At 39.1% G+C, this 18,626-nt stretch overlaps 1 protein-coding gene across 7 annotated transcripts in view; it reads left to right on the top strand.

Annotated features, from left to right (window-relative positions):
• Nucleotides 1–18,413, top strand: part of BNC2 (basonuclin 2) — a 429,804-nt gene extending 411,391 nt beyond the window's left edge. For all 7 annotated transcript variants that reach the window (XM_036331213.1, XM_036331212.1, XM_036331210.1 and 4 more), the window contains one exon: nt 12,008–18,413. In XM_036331213.1, coding sequence (XP_036187106.1) covers nt 12,008–12,668 — 661 coding nt within the window. In that variant the 3' untranslated portion in view covers nt 12,669–18,413. The remainder of the gene's footprint in view (nt 1–12,007) is intronic.
• The last annotated feature ends 213 nt before the right edge of the window (nt 18,414–18,626 follow it).

The following is an 18,626-nucleotide window of genomic DNA, read 5'->3' as shown; positions in this document are numbered from 1 at the left end:
TTCTAGGATGCCTGTGATAAAACTAACAGAATAACCCCTTCCCTTCTGTTCATGAAAGCAGCCTTCTTGTCTTTGGGCTTAGAACACCTTAACAGAGCAGCATACACACCTTCTTGGGCTTCTTCCAAGAAGGTTATACACGAGGGAGGTGTATTTTTGTCTCTACATAGGCATGTTAGTAACATGAAAGTAAAAAGATGTTAAATACTGTGTTTTAGATTTGGCAGCTAGTTAGCAGAGATTTCCAGATTGTTGCTTATGTTCTTTCTAGATTTTATAAGATCAAGTTGAAGGCTTTTTGATAAGCAAGAATGTTCTTTGTCTAAAGGCAGCAAAAAGAGAGAAGGAGAGAGAGTGGTGCACACACAAGGTTAGCGATGGCTGAGGATTCTAAGCCTCCTTCTTGACACTGTTGTGAATGAGTGTGAGTTTGCAAAATTCAAAAGCAGAGAGGACCACCATTCCACACTAACGACAAAGAGCAAGCTAGTAAACATAAAAGCCAATTCATTCTGTGGGTAGGTGGCTATTAGAATAACGTAAATTATTTTCTCTCTAAAGAACTATGATACCATAAGATGATAATATTATGTAGTGTTAGTCCTGAAAGTCTCTAAACTCCTTTCTTTCCTTCCTTCTTGTTTATTCCATCATTTTTCTGCTACTCAGAAGCTGTTCTGTCAGGGAACAGGAGGTTGGCCCTCAGTTTTGAAGAATACAGATGAAATACTCCCTGAGAAAAAGTAAAAATAACTAACTGGCCTAGAACCTACAGTCCCCATAAGAGGAATTTTCTAGAAGACACTGTCATAGAATTAGCTGGGCCTAGTTTGCCTTTGGTCGCATTCTCATCCTCTGTCTTGAATTTTGATCCCTGGGAGGGCTGAGTGGCCATGAATCACCTATATTTAAGGGAAGCCCATTTACTAATGCCAGTTGATTTTTATTCAGAAAATACACAAATACCCTCTGTCCTCTTCTTCCCATTTGTTAATATGTTAAAATCTGTTTACATCTGCTTTAGTGATTGGCAATTTTAAAACTCCCTCATCTGAAAGGAAGACTTTCTATACCGAAACCAGGTGATTTGCATAGAAAGAAGTATATGTCTCTTTGTTTTTCATCGTAACAGGACTTTCACCATCTTTGTACCTCTCTTTCTCTGAGAATAGTGGCCAATAATTGCCAAAGTTTGTCTTAAGTTTTATCAGAAAGGTAAAGTATATATGTTTGATTTTCAAGGTGTAAGAAAGGTGATTTTGCTCCATGAATAAATTTAAAAACAAAATAATATTTGCTTTGGGTGATTTATAAATAAATATGAGGCAACCATTGGTACCAAGTGCAAACCTTCTCTTTGATTGCTAGTTAAATCCGTCCAGATTTAAACATGTAAACTTCTTGATTTATATGGAGTAGGACATCTGTATTTGGTTTATTAAAACCTGCTGATGTCTCCAGAACTAAATTTGTTCATATACAGGCCTCTGGGTAGCTGTAGCTAAAAAGCAGAGATGTATAGTTTTTGCTTGTCTTATTACCTGACTTCCAGCCCTGTACAGGTGTGCAGGAATAAATTAACGTGAGCTACCTCTGATGAGCCACTGCATAGATTAACAACAGAGGTGAAGATGCGAAAACATGCTACCTGCCTCCTGTTATCACCTTCTCAGCAGCAACATCCATTTTTCTCTCATCATTCTCTATGCTTGGAAACTTACAGAGAACTTTTCTAGGGAAAGATTTTCAATAAATACTCTTGATTCCACTAGGCAATACCTCCCAGAAATGAGCCACTTAGCACCAATTCAAGATAACTATTAGTATATTTGCCCTAATATAATTAGCTGTCGAATACAGTATGTTAATCCTCTCCAGATGCAAGAAGAGAACATTTTAAGGTATCAGCCATTTATCTCGTGTCCTATACATTTGCCAATCAAACTGCAATTCTCCTTTTCCACAATTCTTTCATGAAGTGAAGTGGTGCAGTTCCTCTGACTTCTAAATGTTAAGGAAGCGATTTTTTTTCCCCTGTTACTCTATTTGGTTTCACAGTAGAGCCAACAGATCAATAGGTCTTTTGTACTTATTTCCATTACCTTCCATCAAAGGCAAACAAACAAAATAAATCCCCCTCTGAGTAATTGCTGGTTGTGCCCTCCTCAAGCGAAACTTTGGTAGTAAGATAAACTCCGGTGTCATTCCTGTCTCTGGGGTTCCTTTTATACACTGGGAGAAGAGCAGGGAGCAAAGCAGTCTCTTGGTGTCATGGGGAGAGACTCTGTCAGGCCTAAAGTGAGCTTCCTATCTTCCTAATGACCTCCTGCTGGCCCCACTGGATGGAAGACAAGCTCATTTAAGCCTCTGCTGACCTTTCCCTTCTCCAGTCCCAGGACTACACCAGTCACTTCCACCCAACTGCTGCCCGCCAAATAGACAGCAAAGCCTAGTGGCAGGCGACTGCTTCCTTTTCATGACAACAAAGAGATTTTTACAGATTTCTATCGATGGGGGTTACACTAAATCTCTCGTGGCTGGCTACATAACTTCCATTGCACAAACTTAATGCTTCTATAGGCCCCTTATTCTTACCTCCCCTCTAAAGGAACAAGCTACTGCTCTTGGGAGCATTATCTTGAACATTCAGGCAAAAGAGCCTTTAGGGCAGAATGCACATGCAGGATGCACAGGCGGTATTTTTCACGCCGAGGCCATTGTGAAAGGGTCGTCTCCCGGATTTCTACCTCTCTTGGGTCCACCACCGTCTCTCTGAACCTCTGGTAGTCTTTATTGATGTGAATCTTTCTCACAAATAATTATTCATTTGAGATACTCATTTTTGCGGATAATCTTTTTTAAAAATACATAGGCCATCTCCCCCTCAGGAAGCAGGCTGTAAGACTGCACACATGTATTAACATTCACTTGTATCAACCCTGGTAAAAATGGTCCTCTCATAGGTGAAAGGCTTCTGCCAGCTCTCTCTTGCTGTAAGTGATCAGTTGTTGTGCTAAGAAGAAGGGAGACTTCCTTCTCTGTTGAAATATGATAGTGAAGGTTGGGTAACAGCATTTCTTCTTTCTTTTTAAAAAAACCCTTCTCAGAAATCATTTCATGTTTTTGCTGTAAGACTCCCACAAGCTTCAAATCGATGAATGTGGCCGAATATGAAAGGAGTCTACCCTTGCAAAAAAATGTCATAGGAAAGGGATTTAGTAACTTTGATTCTTGAGTGACAAGAGGGGTGTGTATGTGTGCACCTGCGTGTGTGAGAGAGAAGCAGGCCAAGGAAAGAGAAAGAAAGAGTACTTTTTACGAAAGGACAATTTTTCTTCAGTTATTTAACATAAAGCTACTCTTTTAAAAAATACCTACATTTTATGTCCTAATGCAAGCTGCTTGAATTAAAACAGGAGTTGTAAATTCCTGGTAAAAAGCTGTTATGCCTGAAGTGTTAGTGATCGTAACTCTAGTACTTTATGGAGTTTATTACTTCTTTTATTAACTAGGAGGAAAAATGTTACCCACTTCTACTTTAATTCTTTTTCTTGCTTGCTCTAATTATTTTGACTTTACCTTAGGAAAAAAAAAAGCCAAGTGTTGCTAACGGAACATATGTAAGTGATGCCTCAATTTTTCTGTTGCATAGATCAATCTGAATTATTACCAGCTATTCAAAAATTATGCTAGCATTCTAATCTGAATACATCCACAAAATGTATATGTGTGTTTACACAGGAACACCCTCATAAATAAGGATATCAAAAGACAAATCATCCTTAATTGCTGGAATAGACATTTTTATCTTGGAAAGTAACATAGGAGGTTATGTTATCACATTGATGGGAAATAACAAGATTTTGTCCGTAAAAGAAGACGGATTTGAGCAGTGAGTACAACAGATCTCCAGAAGAAAGCCTCTTCGGTCTGATGGCCAGCTGAGGGGAGCGCTCGAACTCGGCTGCCTTCTTAGTCTGCTCTGTCACTGCGGGGGCACTGGTGGGTCAGTTCACTCACTAGTAATTGTGTTTTACAGACTTCTAAAGCAATTGGCTCAGTCAGTCCCAATTCAATAAAAGTGGAGAGCAAGAGAGAGAGCACTTTTGTTCTATTTTTTACTTGAAATTATTTCATTCAGCAGTCTGTCTTTTTTATTACCAGGACTTGACATTAGCACTCCAAGCTATATTAGCATCCATTTCAGCAGTTCAGTAATGGTATTAAAAAAACACTTAACTTCAACGGTGAATGGTTGTATGACAGTACCATAAAAAATCCACATTAAAAAAAAAACTCATGTATTTGTCCCAGCAAATTATTGTTCACTTGTTTAACCACTTCAAAACTATGTTCTCGTGATGGGCATTCACGAGGACCTTCTTGTTCGCAGAAGCAGCCAATGGAGGTGCTCTGTGGGTTAGAGAATTGGGGGAAAGAGGAAAGGGAAGTCCAATGGGAAGAGGGTAGGTAAAGATGCTGTTTACCCTGTAGTTAGATTACCTCCCATTCATCAGCAGAGATGGAATTGGCAACCTCAGAGCACCCAAGGTGAAATTCTTGGATCCTCATGCATGGCTGGGATTTGATTTTGAACCCAACCCTCTCCAAACTTGGGAGCAAAGCCTAACTACTTTGGCACTGCAGTGAGCTCATAAATGACTACATTAGGTTCTAAATTTTGATTAAACATTCAGTAATTAATCAATGGTAGACACGAAGCAGTTGGCAAGGTCCAGAGCTGCAAAATGTTTAAGACATAAAACATTACGAAGTAATTAGAATATGCTCCTTCAAGAGAAGGATTGCCTTCAATAAAGAGGTAAATGATAGCATCCTGTTTATTGTGTAGGCAGCCAGAGCAATATGATAAACTGCTGGAGATACACATATCAGTAATCATCCGCATTATTAGTGCCATTAATCATAATTCCAAAAATATGACAGCAGCAGCCAACTTTTTGACCAATTTTGCTTCTGCCTGTCGGCCATTATGACTTAGCTAATAGGCTGCACAGCTCCTGTGCGTGGCAGTTTGCATTGAGAATGGAAGGTTAATTATATTTGAGCTGCTGATTTCTTCTCTCCTTGGAAAAGGCTTAGCACTTTGACAATCCCTAGAGCTCTCTGTTGTTAAACCAGTAAAAGTACTTTATTGAAATTTTCTTTGTTGGTCAGGAATGAGGAGATGTTTCAAATGAGATAGAAGCGCCAAGCTGGGATAGCCGCTAATGTTTCTTACTCCAGAGTGATCCTTGGGCAGCAACATGAACCCACTGGTTTCTTTAGATCACTTTGTGCTCTCATTTCTCTTCTGCAGACAGGTAAACATTTCAGCACCGCATAGTGATACACTAGGGAATCCCACAAGATTAACGGTAGTCTCAATTATATATATAGGACTAAGAAGTTGAGGGGGGTGGTTAAGAATATTGGAAGAAATAAGCACCTCTTTCATACAAAATTCTGCTTCTTCCGCTATACTTAGGGAATGAAAAGTAAAAAGATTTTTACAAAAGTCAACTGAATGTTTATAAAAATCGAAGTGTTTAGCAGCATAGGTGCATTGCTGGTTGGAAGTTTTCATGTTTCTGCTGGCAATTTTAACATCATTTAACCAAAGACATAAATTAGATTTTGTGCATTGTTTTTGTTCATGTACCTTACATAGTTTCATTTTCAACATAGAATGAATTCAAGAAGAGGCCATAGCTAAATAGTAATATCATCTACAAAATTCTGTCTCCTTTCTTGGGGAACTCATACATTCCTACTGTTATTTTCTCTTTTTGAAAGATCATAATTTAATCATGTTAATGATGTAAAACATTTTTAATATTTTTGGCAAGTATTTCCAATTTCTTTCCAATCTCAGAAAGAAATTGATGTTCCATGTTGTACACATTAGAAAAGAAAGCTAAAGTTTTAAAGTGGCAGAAATTTTTGAAAATCAAGAGAAAAAATGCATTTCTATTTTGGGAATATGTCTTCTAGACTGTATGTCAGATTGTAAATCAAAGAATAGAAGACTTGAGAGTTAGTTCAGGGTAAACATAAAATTCAAAAATTCACCTAAAATGTATCTAAACCCTTAAAAAGATGCCAGCATTCTTGGCTTGGCTTTTTCTTTCCAACAATAGTAGTAAACTGAGCACCATATGAACTGCCTGGTTGAGAAAATGCTATGAAAACATCTTCCTATTCACATGTAACAGTGTCTCACGTTACAGTGCAACAGGTACCTATCGAATAATCAGGGCCCTTGAGAAGCCTTGATGTGTCAGATACAACTCAAAAGTAAAATGGCTAGGGAACAGGGGCGGTTGGATATTAATACTACCCTCAGCCTGAGCATCCCGCATAGACATTTCCTTCTCTCTATCTGCTTTCCCAAAAGCCATCCCCACATCAACATTTTTTATGCATTCCACAGCAATGACAAATTGTTTTCTAACTGTAGCGCCAGATTTAGTATGCAAAAGACACGTTTGCCTCTGCCAACAAACCAATAATTCTCACTAACATCTTCAGAGTTACAACATTTATAAAGTTGCAAAGTGGAGTAAACAAACCATCTGTTTGGCTTTTCCGTGTGTGTCACGCTTTCTTATTAGCATATTACGATTCATTTAGTAAACAAATTTGGTGATTTCATTCATGTCAAAGTTAGGTCGGAAGCTTGAAGATGATTAACATTCCTGGGACGGGCACATTAATACATTGCTTCCTCGGCAAAGTTAAATGGCTTCTCAGGAGAATCGCCCCTTGTTGACAAGATGAGACTGCCAATTTTGTTTGCCTGCCACATTAGGGGCCGTGAGGGGATGGCAGGTCTGAGAGAGGGGAGTCATGTAGGCAGCATAATTCACTGCGAATTGAGAAAAGAAGTCTAATTCTGATAAATGGTCGACCCCAATACATCCTACCTGTTATTACAACAGACGTGCCGTATCTGTGCAGTAAATTAGCTAAACCCCTAAAGAGTTTGGTGGGAGCTTATCTTCAAGTGAATAATTTGAATGTAGTGGGAACTGTCTGCGTGACCAGTGTGGATGATTTGTTTTATACTGAAAGGGATTGAAGTGACTGCATTTCATACTTTTAATTTGCAAGAATTTGCTTAGCTTTTTTACATCTTGCATTTAATATGTACTTCTTTACTTTATGTATTTTTTTAAAATGTTGTTCACTAGAATTTTACATTGAATTTTTTTTTTTCTGAGCTAGGAACGGTTTTCAGATCTTCTGGAGAGAATTTTTAAATAATAACCTATAAAACAGACTAGTTTTTTGCAGAAATGCATACTATCAAAAATGTCATTTAATTCACAAGACTAAGTATCCTACAATTAATAAATGGTAATATAAAAATTTTGAGCAGTTAAGGACAACAGGTAGTGTTATAGCAAGCCAGATAAGAAGAGAATTAAGTGGGGCAAAATTAATTTTTCTTCTGTCAATTTGGATAGCAGATTTACATTTCTGTCCAGGAATATTGTTGATTCAATATCCCACAGTACACTCAAACCTGGCATCTAGGTTTTTCCAGATTGGATGTAAATGTATCTCTCTATCCCCATATATATACATATATATATACATACTAGTATACACACACACACACCCCAAATATATATATATATATATATATATATATATATATATATATATATATATATATATATAGTCTACTTTCAGTCAGAGTACTTCCACTTAGCATTTCAAAAAACAAGTTTGGTGTTATGATCTCTCCTATATAATATAGACCTCGTTACTTTTTGCTTTTAAGGGTGATCTTAGTTTTCAAGAGGTTTTAGTAAACTCACAGTATGGAAGGGTTAGGAAAGAGTGCAGAGGGTCTGAGGGAACATTGTAATTCTAAGCATAGCCCAAAGTATAGGACTGTTCACGCCCTAATTACATAGCAGTTCCTTGTACCACACTAGTGGATTATTAATGGGGTCAGAATTACCCTCTGCTGTATTACCATTGTATTTGCTTAAATATTCCTCTGTTACATGATTCCAATCTTGGGATCATTGTTTTCTACAGTGCATTTTTGGGAAAGCTTCTTAAGACTCAGGCATAATATTGATTGAAAGTAAATAAATGTATTTTTCAGCATCTCCCATGTGCAAAGCAGTCTACTGCAAGAGACTGGAGGTCGAATCAGATTTAGTTTGTGTTATTCTTGAAAGTGAACATTTTGGAGCTAAGTTTTGGACTAGTCTTTTAATAAGCACTACTGTGTTCATGAAGACCAGATCCCTAATAATACCAGAACCTTATCATTTCTGCTGGTGAATTCATCTTCGCTTTCTACCCCAGTCATTTTTTTTTTTTTCTGTGAGAGGAATTTGCCTCTTCATATCTCTATTGCTGACCTAATCAAAGCAAGTAGAAACAGCTTTTATACAGTTATAATCTCATAAAATATAAGTTCTAATACATTCTGGAATTTTGTTAATGATTATTTTTTCCCCCTTTTCTGGAGACAAACATTCAAAACAGTCTGTTTTCTAGATAAACCATCTCTCTTTCTAGAGAACTCAAAATTGGTTCCTTCGTGGATTCCTTCCTCCACTTATACAACTGCATATGGCTTCCTCTTCCTCTACAAGGGGGTCCTCCTATTTACAGAACTCTGAGGTTTTCCTCCCATTTGGGGATCCTCTGTGTATAGCATGAGTTCTTTCTGTGCCTTTTTCATCTTCCCTTTCTGTTTACCTCTTCACTTCTCTGATCCAAAGAAACTTGAAAGTTGCTGTTGGCCCCAGGTCTTTGTATCTCTTCAGGAAAACTGTATTTTGTGACAGTTAATGGTTTGGATTGGCTGATGCCAGAGTGTGACAATAGGTCTTTGTTAAAAGCAAGTGCTGCCATTTGTCCATTCTCTAGAGGCTGAACCTAACGTCTGAAGCGACAGGATCAGTACTCTAAGGAGTTCAGTCTTTCTCCTTCTCTTGCTTTTCCTCTTACTACCCCCGCGATACTGTGTGAGTTTGTTAGAAAATCTCAAAAGCTCACTATCATGAGAGTCAACTAGCAGGCTTGCCACAGCTCATCCTTCCTGTCCCCACTTCAAGTGTTTTGCATATGGCATTTAGGAGGATTATTAAACAAAAATGGAATAAATTAAAAAATGAACATAAAGAATCAATTCCCTTGAACTGTGGTTGCATAATGGAAATCGACTACCATGAATGAACCCATGTACTGAAGTTACGAACAGCAGAGCTAATGCACTGCCATGAGTTCATCTCTATTATTGCATTACACCTGAATCAATTGATAAAGTAGCTTTTTTTTTTTAACCGAAGGATGGCACTTAATTGAATAAAAGTCAATGTAATTATATTAGCAGAGGCCAACAGTACTGCTGACAGCGGAAAAGGGACACTGTTGAGCCGAGGGCCAGAGCGGGTCTACACATTTCTGCACATCGTTTGGCTGACAGATATTGAGGGCTGGTACATCATCTAATTAGATTACAGATTTCTATTGCTGTAAGTGAGAAATGAGGAGAAGCATCTCTTCCTGGTAACATATCGGTGGAGATGTGTAATTTCACAAGTCATTTTAGAAAAGACGTGTCCATCTGGGTGATCAGTGTGTCCTTTTGTCAATGTTAATTTATTCTTCCTTATTCAGTGTTTCTTTATGTGACTGCTGTGTTCTCAGCAGTCAATCTAGGAAGTGGTAACTGCAGATGTCTGAGAAGCAACACAGTTCTAGATTGCAGGCAGTCGCAAAATGTGTGCTTGTGATTAAGAAAGCGAGGGAGGGTGTTCAAGATAATAAACAGAGAAGTGTACGATTTCCTGAGCTGCTTATAGCTGGCAGATTGTTTTATCAGCAGAGTGATAGTGCATAGTATAACTCTATTTCCACGTTCTTGTAATAACTCTGGTGGTGTCATACCCATATGTCGCAGTAGGCATTTCCTGCACTCTGCTTAGCAACCTGCACTTGGAGAGATTATCTGCCATCTGACACCAAGAAATGGGGAGACTGTCAGAGCAGGGATCATGGGGACAACTTCTGTTTATCATTCACCTATCTGCACCCTGCATGCATCTGTGTAGAACTCATTTATGGATGACGCTGATGCTGTGAATTTGTTTTATCTTAATTTCATTTATGATTTTTGGATTATGCAGCTGATCCAAAAATCATAAAGACAGCATATGAGATGATCGCTTATGACAGAAAATGATTTTGTGATCAGAACATTTTAAATCCCTATATTGTTGTTTGTTTTTTTAAAAACCAAATGTCTAGAATGTGAATTTGTTTTCTCTCTCTCTTTCTCTCTCTCTTTCTCTCTCTCTCTCTATCTCTCATTCTTGCTTTCTTTTGTGATCGATTTAGCAAAAGATTAGAAAGCTGATCTTATTATCACAAGGTAAGCTCAGCCTTCCTAAGCGCAGCGTGGAGAGGGGCTGTGCCCCTCTCCCCCTTCACACCCAGAGTGCTATATATATTTATTGTTTTGTGTGGAAAGGTGGGGAATTCTTTCTCACCTTTCTTGTCTCTGAGGCACATACCTCTCAACCACCTCTAAAAAATATTAGCCATGCTTGTCACCAAACGCAGTGACTCTTTGGGTCTTCCATACTTTCTATTTAGTAATCAGGAGGTCTGGTGAACTTGATGCTGGCTATTCTAGGTCATTTCGATGATCACAATGACTTCTCCAAGATGTAGAGCTTCTGCCATCATGGAGAAGCTTTTATGTATCTGTAATTTGTTTACTGGTTTATCTTCTGGAAGGGTAGCCCTCAATTTAGGTGCTTGTGAAACATGTGAGCCTTCGCAGGTGGAGAGAGGTATATGCCCAAGGGCACTTTGAAAATAAACGGGGGATGTAAATACACAGGCCATGTCTTCAGATAGATAATGACATGTCATGTTTTGGAAGTCATGACATCCCTATGGATGTTCTGGGACAAATCCTACCTTTTTTTTACACAAGCAAAGCACTCAGTGAGTGGAAGAAAAGTTTTGCTTGTCTAAGAAATACGGATTCCATTGTTACACTACAGAGACCATATGTTATCATTGTGCCTGATTTATTTATTTTTTTTTTTGTATTTATTGTGGGCATTTTATTCCTTTTGTCCCTTTGGGTTTCCTATTGTTTAATGTGATTTTTTTTAAAAAAAAGTGGGTGGTTTTTATTTTTTTTTCCAAAAAGCAGTATCTGTTTTTCAACTTTAAAAAAGAATAATTAAATTTAAAAAGTTGAATTGCCTAATGAAAATTTTTCAACTCTAAAATGTAGCAACTTCTGAAAACTTTTCAATTGTAAAATGTTGTACTATTAGATTTAGCGGATATCCCAAATCAATCTTGGAAAAAGCACTTATGTTAAAAAGTCTGTAACCCTATTTCTAATTGCTAATATACTCAACTAATTTTTTTTTCTACCTAAAACTTGAAGTGTGGAAAGGTAAGGGGCAAGATTTCATTATTTTCTAAGTTAAACCTAAATTACCTAGATTATGTAGTATTTTTAAATTGGATCCTTTTTAAATAAAGTGTTTGCTGTCGGAAAAAAAAAAAGGTTTTCTGTTTTTAGGTCAATTTAAAATATTCAGTTTTGACAAGCAGCAAGTTCCCACTCTTTTATCCCACTTAATTTCTGTTCTAAAACCTCTGCTATGAGATTGTCTGTAGCTGATGCTGCGACCTAGCAAAGCAAACAGAACAATCATTGAGAAAAAGGTGCCTGGGTTCCCATTCACCCTACCATTGAAGAATTTTACTCTCTTATAAAAATTATGTTAATGAAAAGCTCCCTTATTGCACTTCCCACCACCACTTATTCCCAAATCCTGAGGATGTGGGGAAATGTTTGCTTTTATAATGGTGTAATTAGCAATGAATGTGCTTATTGGATGCCTAGCAAAAAGCCGAATCCATTTTAAAATGCTCTCCTTTTTCTCCCCCTTCCCACCCGCTCCCCGCTCCCCACCCCCACCCCCCTTCCCTCTTGTTTTCCTAGACACAGTGCCAACATAAATCTGCATCGGAAACTGTTGACCAAAGAACTCGATGACATGGGCCTGGACTCCTCGCAGCCCTCCCTTAGCAAGGACCTCCGGGACGAATTTTTGATGAAGATCTATGGAGCCCAGCACCCGCTGGGCCTGGACGTCAGGGAAGAGGCCTCCTCCCCCGCGGGCACCGAGGACTCGCACCTGAACGGGTACGGGCGCGGCATGGCGGAGGACTACATGGTCCTGGACCTCAGCACCACCTCCAGCCTGCAGTCCAGCAGCAGCATCCACTCCTCCCGAGAGTCCGACGCGGGCAGCGACGAGGGCATCCTTCTCGACGACATCGACGGGGCGAGTGACAGTGGGGAGTCCGCTCACAAGGCCGAGGCCCCCGCCCTCCCTGGCGGCCTCGGGGCTGAAGTGTCGGGATCTCTGATGTTCAACAGCTTGTCCGGGAGCAATGGTGGGATTATGTGCAACATTTGCCACAAAATGTACAGCAACAAGGGGACCCTGAGGGTGCACTACAAGACGGTGCATTTGCGGGAAATGCACAAGTGCAAAGTCCCCGGTTGCAACATGATGTTTTCCTCTGTGCGAAGCCGAAATCGGCACAGTCAGAACCCTAATCTCCACAAAAACATTCCCTTCGTGTCAGTAGATTAGTCTCAGAACGGACACTACCAATGCCAGCTCTCACCAGACGGCCTACATATTTGAACTGCCATAGTCAGTGTGTGCTTGTGTACTTGTGTGCGTGTGCGTGTGTGTGTACGTGTACACACGTATGCCTCTGCGTCTACATACACACACACACACATTTTCTTTTCTTTAGATATAAAATGATAAACACTAAGTGCTTTGGAATTTTTTTTCCTTTATAGTTTTGGAAAAGGGGTGGGACCTTTCATTTGGGAGTGAAAACTAAGTACCCTTTAAAAACACATACACACACACATAAAGCGTGCAAGTAGCCCAAATTTTGACAGAATGGTAATTCTTGGTCCTCTCCAAAGAGACAGTTTGTTGTACCCATGACTGTTGCCTGCAAAAAAAAAAAAAAGAAATAAAGAAAAGGGATAAAAAAAAAAGAAAAATGAAACAAGGAACTTCTTAATAGCTGTCTTTTGTGAACTTTAAAGTTTTGAGAGAATCTTCAACTACAGCATGGCAGATTCACCTGTAAATATATAGCCTTGAGAGGCTAATGATGTAAAACAATTGTATTGATGTTGTTTATCTCTTTTGTTTAACTTTTACAGTTACATCCAGCTGTTAGATATGCAGGAAAAAAAATAGTTTGCTGGCTAGCTCTACTCATTTATGTTAGCATTAATGCACATTTTTTTAAAAAAAACAAACAAAAAACATGGTCTTGTTTTTACTACCTGCTAGATATAGTGATAAAGAGGTGCTGGCATGCTTTACAGCACAGATCTGATTTTTTAAACGTCCTGTACTAGTACATAAATCCCGTCATGCACTTTTTTTCATACACTACAAGGGGATGTGTAATATCCATGCTTCTTTTTTACCCTTAAACTATTGCCATACTTTAAATAAGTGTCTTTTTTTAACAACAACAACAAAAATTCACTTGCATAAAAATGGTCTGGTCAGTATAGGGCACAAATGCCAAACAAAAGTATTAATGTTAACACAAAACTGCCAACTTTGCACAAGTTTCCAGAAAAGAAAATACAATTAGTCACTCAACATAACCACAGGCCAATTTGTCGGCCACCAGAAAACCGCTTTAAAAAAAAGAAACACTTGGTGATTCTTTCAAGTGCCGAATGTTATTAGAATCAACATTGCATCCTTCTTGCTTATATGTTAAGTAACATAAAAGGAAAACAAAATTATGTGGTGTGAAACAGCCACGGCGTTTATTCTTTAGAGGCAGGATAATATTTCAGGACACAAAAGCCCAAATTACTCACTATGGAACAAAGCTGCATACAGTAAGAGAGTTGGGCACACATTTCCAAGGACCTAACCCGTATCCTTTAAAAAGACAGAGAAAGTCTGAGCTGGGCGGGGCTGTTGTATGGCTGGCTGATTTGTTGCAAGTCCTGCAGTAGTGCTGTGATTCAGGCCCCTTTGATACACAAAATCAAAAGGCATTGAACAGCAGCCGCACTTGGAAGCTTTTAAAACATGTGCTGACCTTGAATTGAGCAACACTCCCTTCTGAAAAGCCAGAGGACGGGGGTTTAACACAGGATCTCTCACTGGTTAGTGTTTTGTGTTTCCCTGCGCGATTTGTCGGAGAGAAATGAAAACAAGCCTAAGACCAAGCAATCGAGAGTGAGAAAGGGGGGGGGGGGGTGGAGGGGAGAGGATTCTCCAAACCTGTTTTGTTTTGTTTTGTTTCTGATGTTTACACATGTTGCCTGAGCTGGTTAACCACATCGGCAGCCTCAGCTACCACAACATACTGACTAAATGATGATATTTACTCTAGTTCAGGCTGCAGCCAAAACCATTAGGGTGTGCATTGCAGACTGTTTTGTTGTCTTTTTTTTTTTTCTTAAGTGAAGGGGGGGAAAGATAAACAAGGAATAGTTTGTCAAACAGTACACAGTAATTTCAAGAGAATGTATTTCTTTTCTGCATTTAATGGCCTCAAACATTTCTCGTCAATCTAAATGTTAGAAATACCTACCCCCTTTGTTTTAGCTTTTCATTTCATTTCCATTTTTCATATGTTTTGTAATTATTTTTTTCTATGTTCACATCAGCATTCACTTCCGTTAAATTTGCCAAAGGAAACTATTGATATGTTCTGTTGTTCTTATTCCTATAGGACGTATTGTACCTCACAGTATTTATTGTTTCCAAAAAATAAGCATCATTAGTTGTGGATTCAGTATTTTTATTTGTGAAAAGTGCAGAAACAATAGATTCTTAGAGATAAGCTAGATGTGTCTTGGAGCTTTATCTTTTCATCTCCTTCAGAGGATGCTATGGGGTTCATTTAATTCTTCATTTGTTCCACGGTGAGGAAAGACCAAAAGTACTTGCAGTACAAAAGAAACCTTACTAAACACTATGTCTCTTAAATGACAAATGTTTACGGTAAAAAAGCTGAGGAATTAGTAATAACTGTTGTTGTTTTCTTGTACCTTTGGATTCCCCAAAGTCCTAATGGCTTTATTTTGATGTTGTGTTAAATGGAATAGACAGAGATGTTTCCTTTTGTTTTATACCATATTAGACTCTGTACAGTATGTTTGTGAAAGATTGAACTAGAATAATGAAAGTTTGTTTGCAAACATGTTGGTCCTCTTAGCGTTCTCTGTGTTGCGCTGTTGACCCATTACCAAGTGATTCCGTTCAAAAGGGTGCGGGAAATGTTTTTAGCATCCCAACAGGAGATCACAGAAACAACTAGCTTTTTTGGAGTGTGTGGAGACAGAATTGTACCCAGTTTTATTAAAATAACACATTTTTACTTTTTTTAAAGGTACACTCTTGGTTAAGCTGTTGGAACTCATCCTGTACAGAATTAATGTTTAGCCTGTTTAATTTAATGTCACCTGAAAGGTCAGGTAGCCCTAGTGAGTGACTTACCTAGCTTTCAGCAGGTCACATCAGCAAATGAACCAGGCTTAGAACTAATGTGTGTTACTTGCCACAATCGGGCTAAGGTGGATAGCCAGTTAGAACAAGTCTAGATGCGACGAGATTCCCAAAGTAGAAATTCCCTTGTTCTGAAACATGGAAGTGCTCAGCGGCATTTTGTCAGAGAAATGGCAGTGAGTCCTGGACAGCTCACCCTACTTAAATATCTTCCCAAATTGCTACTTCTTTTGTGCTTCAAATGCCCAGATTGGAATGGTGGCCTTCTACATGGGTGAATAACATTTTCCAACACAAAGCCGATTTGCCTAAAAGGGACAGGGGGAGTGGATCATGAAACGTACAATGCTTTTAGTCCCAACGTATTGCTGGTGCCTGTGTGCAATGTTTTACCTTACCTACCACTCTAGTTAAGAGGTGATCCCACGGCTTATTTGCAAACAGGAAGGATAGAGAGATCAGCATGTTAATCATGGAGCCCTTCATCTTTGCCCATCCCTACTCATTTGCTTTTCACAGGAGATTCCTATTGTGCAATGTTTTCTCTCTAGCTGCATCCATTCTGTGCTGGCTGAAAATGAATAGTGACGCTGGTTTTCATCTAAGCGGCTTTTTCCCATTGGATTGGTTTTAACCAGACTTTTGTTACAGGTACAAAATTAGGAAGTATTATGAATGTGCATGTTCAGTAGACGATGTTGAAATTACTGTTCTGATCATTTTAAACTATGCTTTTGTAAATATCAGAAAAGCTTCTGCTTTAGGGAATATCTGCATGCTATGGAGGGGGATGACAAAGAGCAGGAGAAGGGATAGGTAATAGGTAATTTGGTTTTTAAAATGTGATAAAAAGCTTGACACTCTTTGTTCTGCCATTAATTGTATTGAAATAATTCAACCCAATGTAACACATTTCCGGTCATAGTCCAGCCACCCCGTTCATCCTGTCACCTTCTAAAGGTTTACAGGTGTTAATATTTTCCTTCTGGAGATGATAAACATCTGTTTTTGAAAACGTCTTTAACACAAGGGTGCCACTGTCTTTGTAGTATATGATTCCTTTGGTTGTGAACTTCCAGGCCCTTTCAGTAAGAGGCAAATGGCACTTAACTGGTTAACAGCCCTGTTAGTGTATACATTGCTCTTAAAAAAAAAAAAAAAAAAAAAAAAAGCAGGCTTTGACTATACCATGAATGGGCTGTTCCAGAGGCATTCTCCTCATTTTACTCAGGAGAAACCATGCATTAGGTTCTCACCAAATAAAACAAATGTGACCTTTTGTTCCCCATCCTCTGTACACACCCCAGGTGTGTGCCAAGCCAATGAGAAGGGGAGCCCTTGGCAATTAGAACATAAAGAAGCCGGTAACCAGATTGAGGTGGACGTGCTGCTAACTGCTAGCAGTTGACCTGAGCAGTCCTAACTTGTACTTGGACTGTTAGTGTTGAGTTAGATTGACTAACAGAGTAAATAGAATTCAACTGTAATAAGAGACGCTACATCTACTCTCCTAAAGAAACAAATCACCCAGAAAAACCTTGCCTTCTTTCTATCAACATGCTCCCTTTCTCAAGAACTTCTTTTTTAAAAATTCTGACTAACAAATTTCATTTTTTTTTAATACATATTCCCTCAAACTCAGAATATTTATTAAAGGATTTTGGTTTTTTCTTTTCAATTCTTTGTGTTATTTTGTTGTGGTTTTTTTTTTTAATGGGAAGGGTCTCCACAGGTAAGGAGGGCAAGAAAAGGCAGGTGCCACAAAGACTGGAGGGAACCCCAGCTGTTCCAGAGGCCCAGTGAGTGAGGCACACTAAGTAGAGGAGGCGCCCACCCTGTTTGGGGGTAGCTAGAAAAGAAATAGTAAATGCACTGAAAGCGTGTGTTCCAGGCTGGTGCAATTCTGCCGGGCAGTGGATGGGGTCGTGCTGATGCTGTGCCCTGCCTGTACCAGGTGAGGAAGGAGGAGAGCAAGGACAGCTATGTGGAACAGCTCAAGGTCCTGAGGGCCAGGAGGGCCAAGGAGGCAGTCATGCTGGTTTTTTCTGACTCTTTGGAGTGTGAAGTGATGCTGGAGTCCCTTAGGAAGCAAAAGGATGCTATGGGTCCACCTAGGTTATAGTAACGGCCGGTGGTCAAGCCTCGCCCTGACTGTGATGAGTAGAAGTGAGGGGTAGCCAGCTGAGTCTGTCCTCCATCACTGCTTTTGCTCGCCCCCGTAGCTATGATTGGAATGCTACTTGGTTATAAAGTTCTCTTGATCAAAATGTGAGCTCATTTACCTTCCTGCAAAACATCCAGCTAACTTCTCTGTTTTCACGTCATCTGGCAACGCTAAACCACGTGTTGTAGTCTTACTTGTGCTAGTATTCAGGCCACATCTGATCCGTCCCAGAATCATTTTCCTATTTCCTGTAGTTGGAGAGTGGCCCACCATCAATGCTCATTTCCCATTAGAATTACGTAAATCCAACTAGAAGTGAGCGGTGCGTTAATGTATCATCACTCTTGCCCAGACACCCATCCATCCCGGGCCCTGTCATCCGTATTCTCACATCTTGCACAGAATGATGTGGTCATTCGGCAGTAGCTGGACATCAGTACTGTCTTTTTGGCATTCATTGAAAAATCCAAATGCCTAGTAACAGGGAGTTAAAAACGAGGCATTTTTACAAGTACACTGAATTGGATCAGCGTTATTGTTCATTATAATGCTATATATTTTTTGAAGCAACGTACTATAGTTGTCATAAAACTATCTTTATTCTTCTTCTCTAAAGCATTGCTGTAAATTCATTTGACCTTTACTGCAAAAAAAAAAAAAAATCTTCTTTTCTATATAGAGCACCCAGACAAGGTTTGGTTTGTAACAAATAATGGACCATTACAAAGGAGGAAAGGGGGAAGCCGGGGCTGAGCAGCGAGAAGCTTCGGTTCAATTTCACCTCATATCTTTCTAATAACTTACTTGTCACTTTATTACCTTCCAGTAATGTGAACGCTGCTGACAAGACTGTCACACTAACAGCAGACAACACC

This window comes from Myotis myotis, unplaced genomic scaffold (genome assembly GCF_014108235.1).
Source record: "Myotis myotis isolate mMyoMyo1 unplaced genomic scaffold, mMyoMyo1.p scaffold_m19_p_12, whole genome shotgun sequence".
NCBI lineage: Eukaryota > Metazoa > Chordata > Mammalia > Chiroptera > Vespertilionidae > Myotis > Myotis myotis.
Note: the sequence above shows the minus strand (reverse complement) of the source record. Positions and strands in the feature narration are given on the sequence as shown.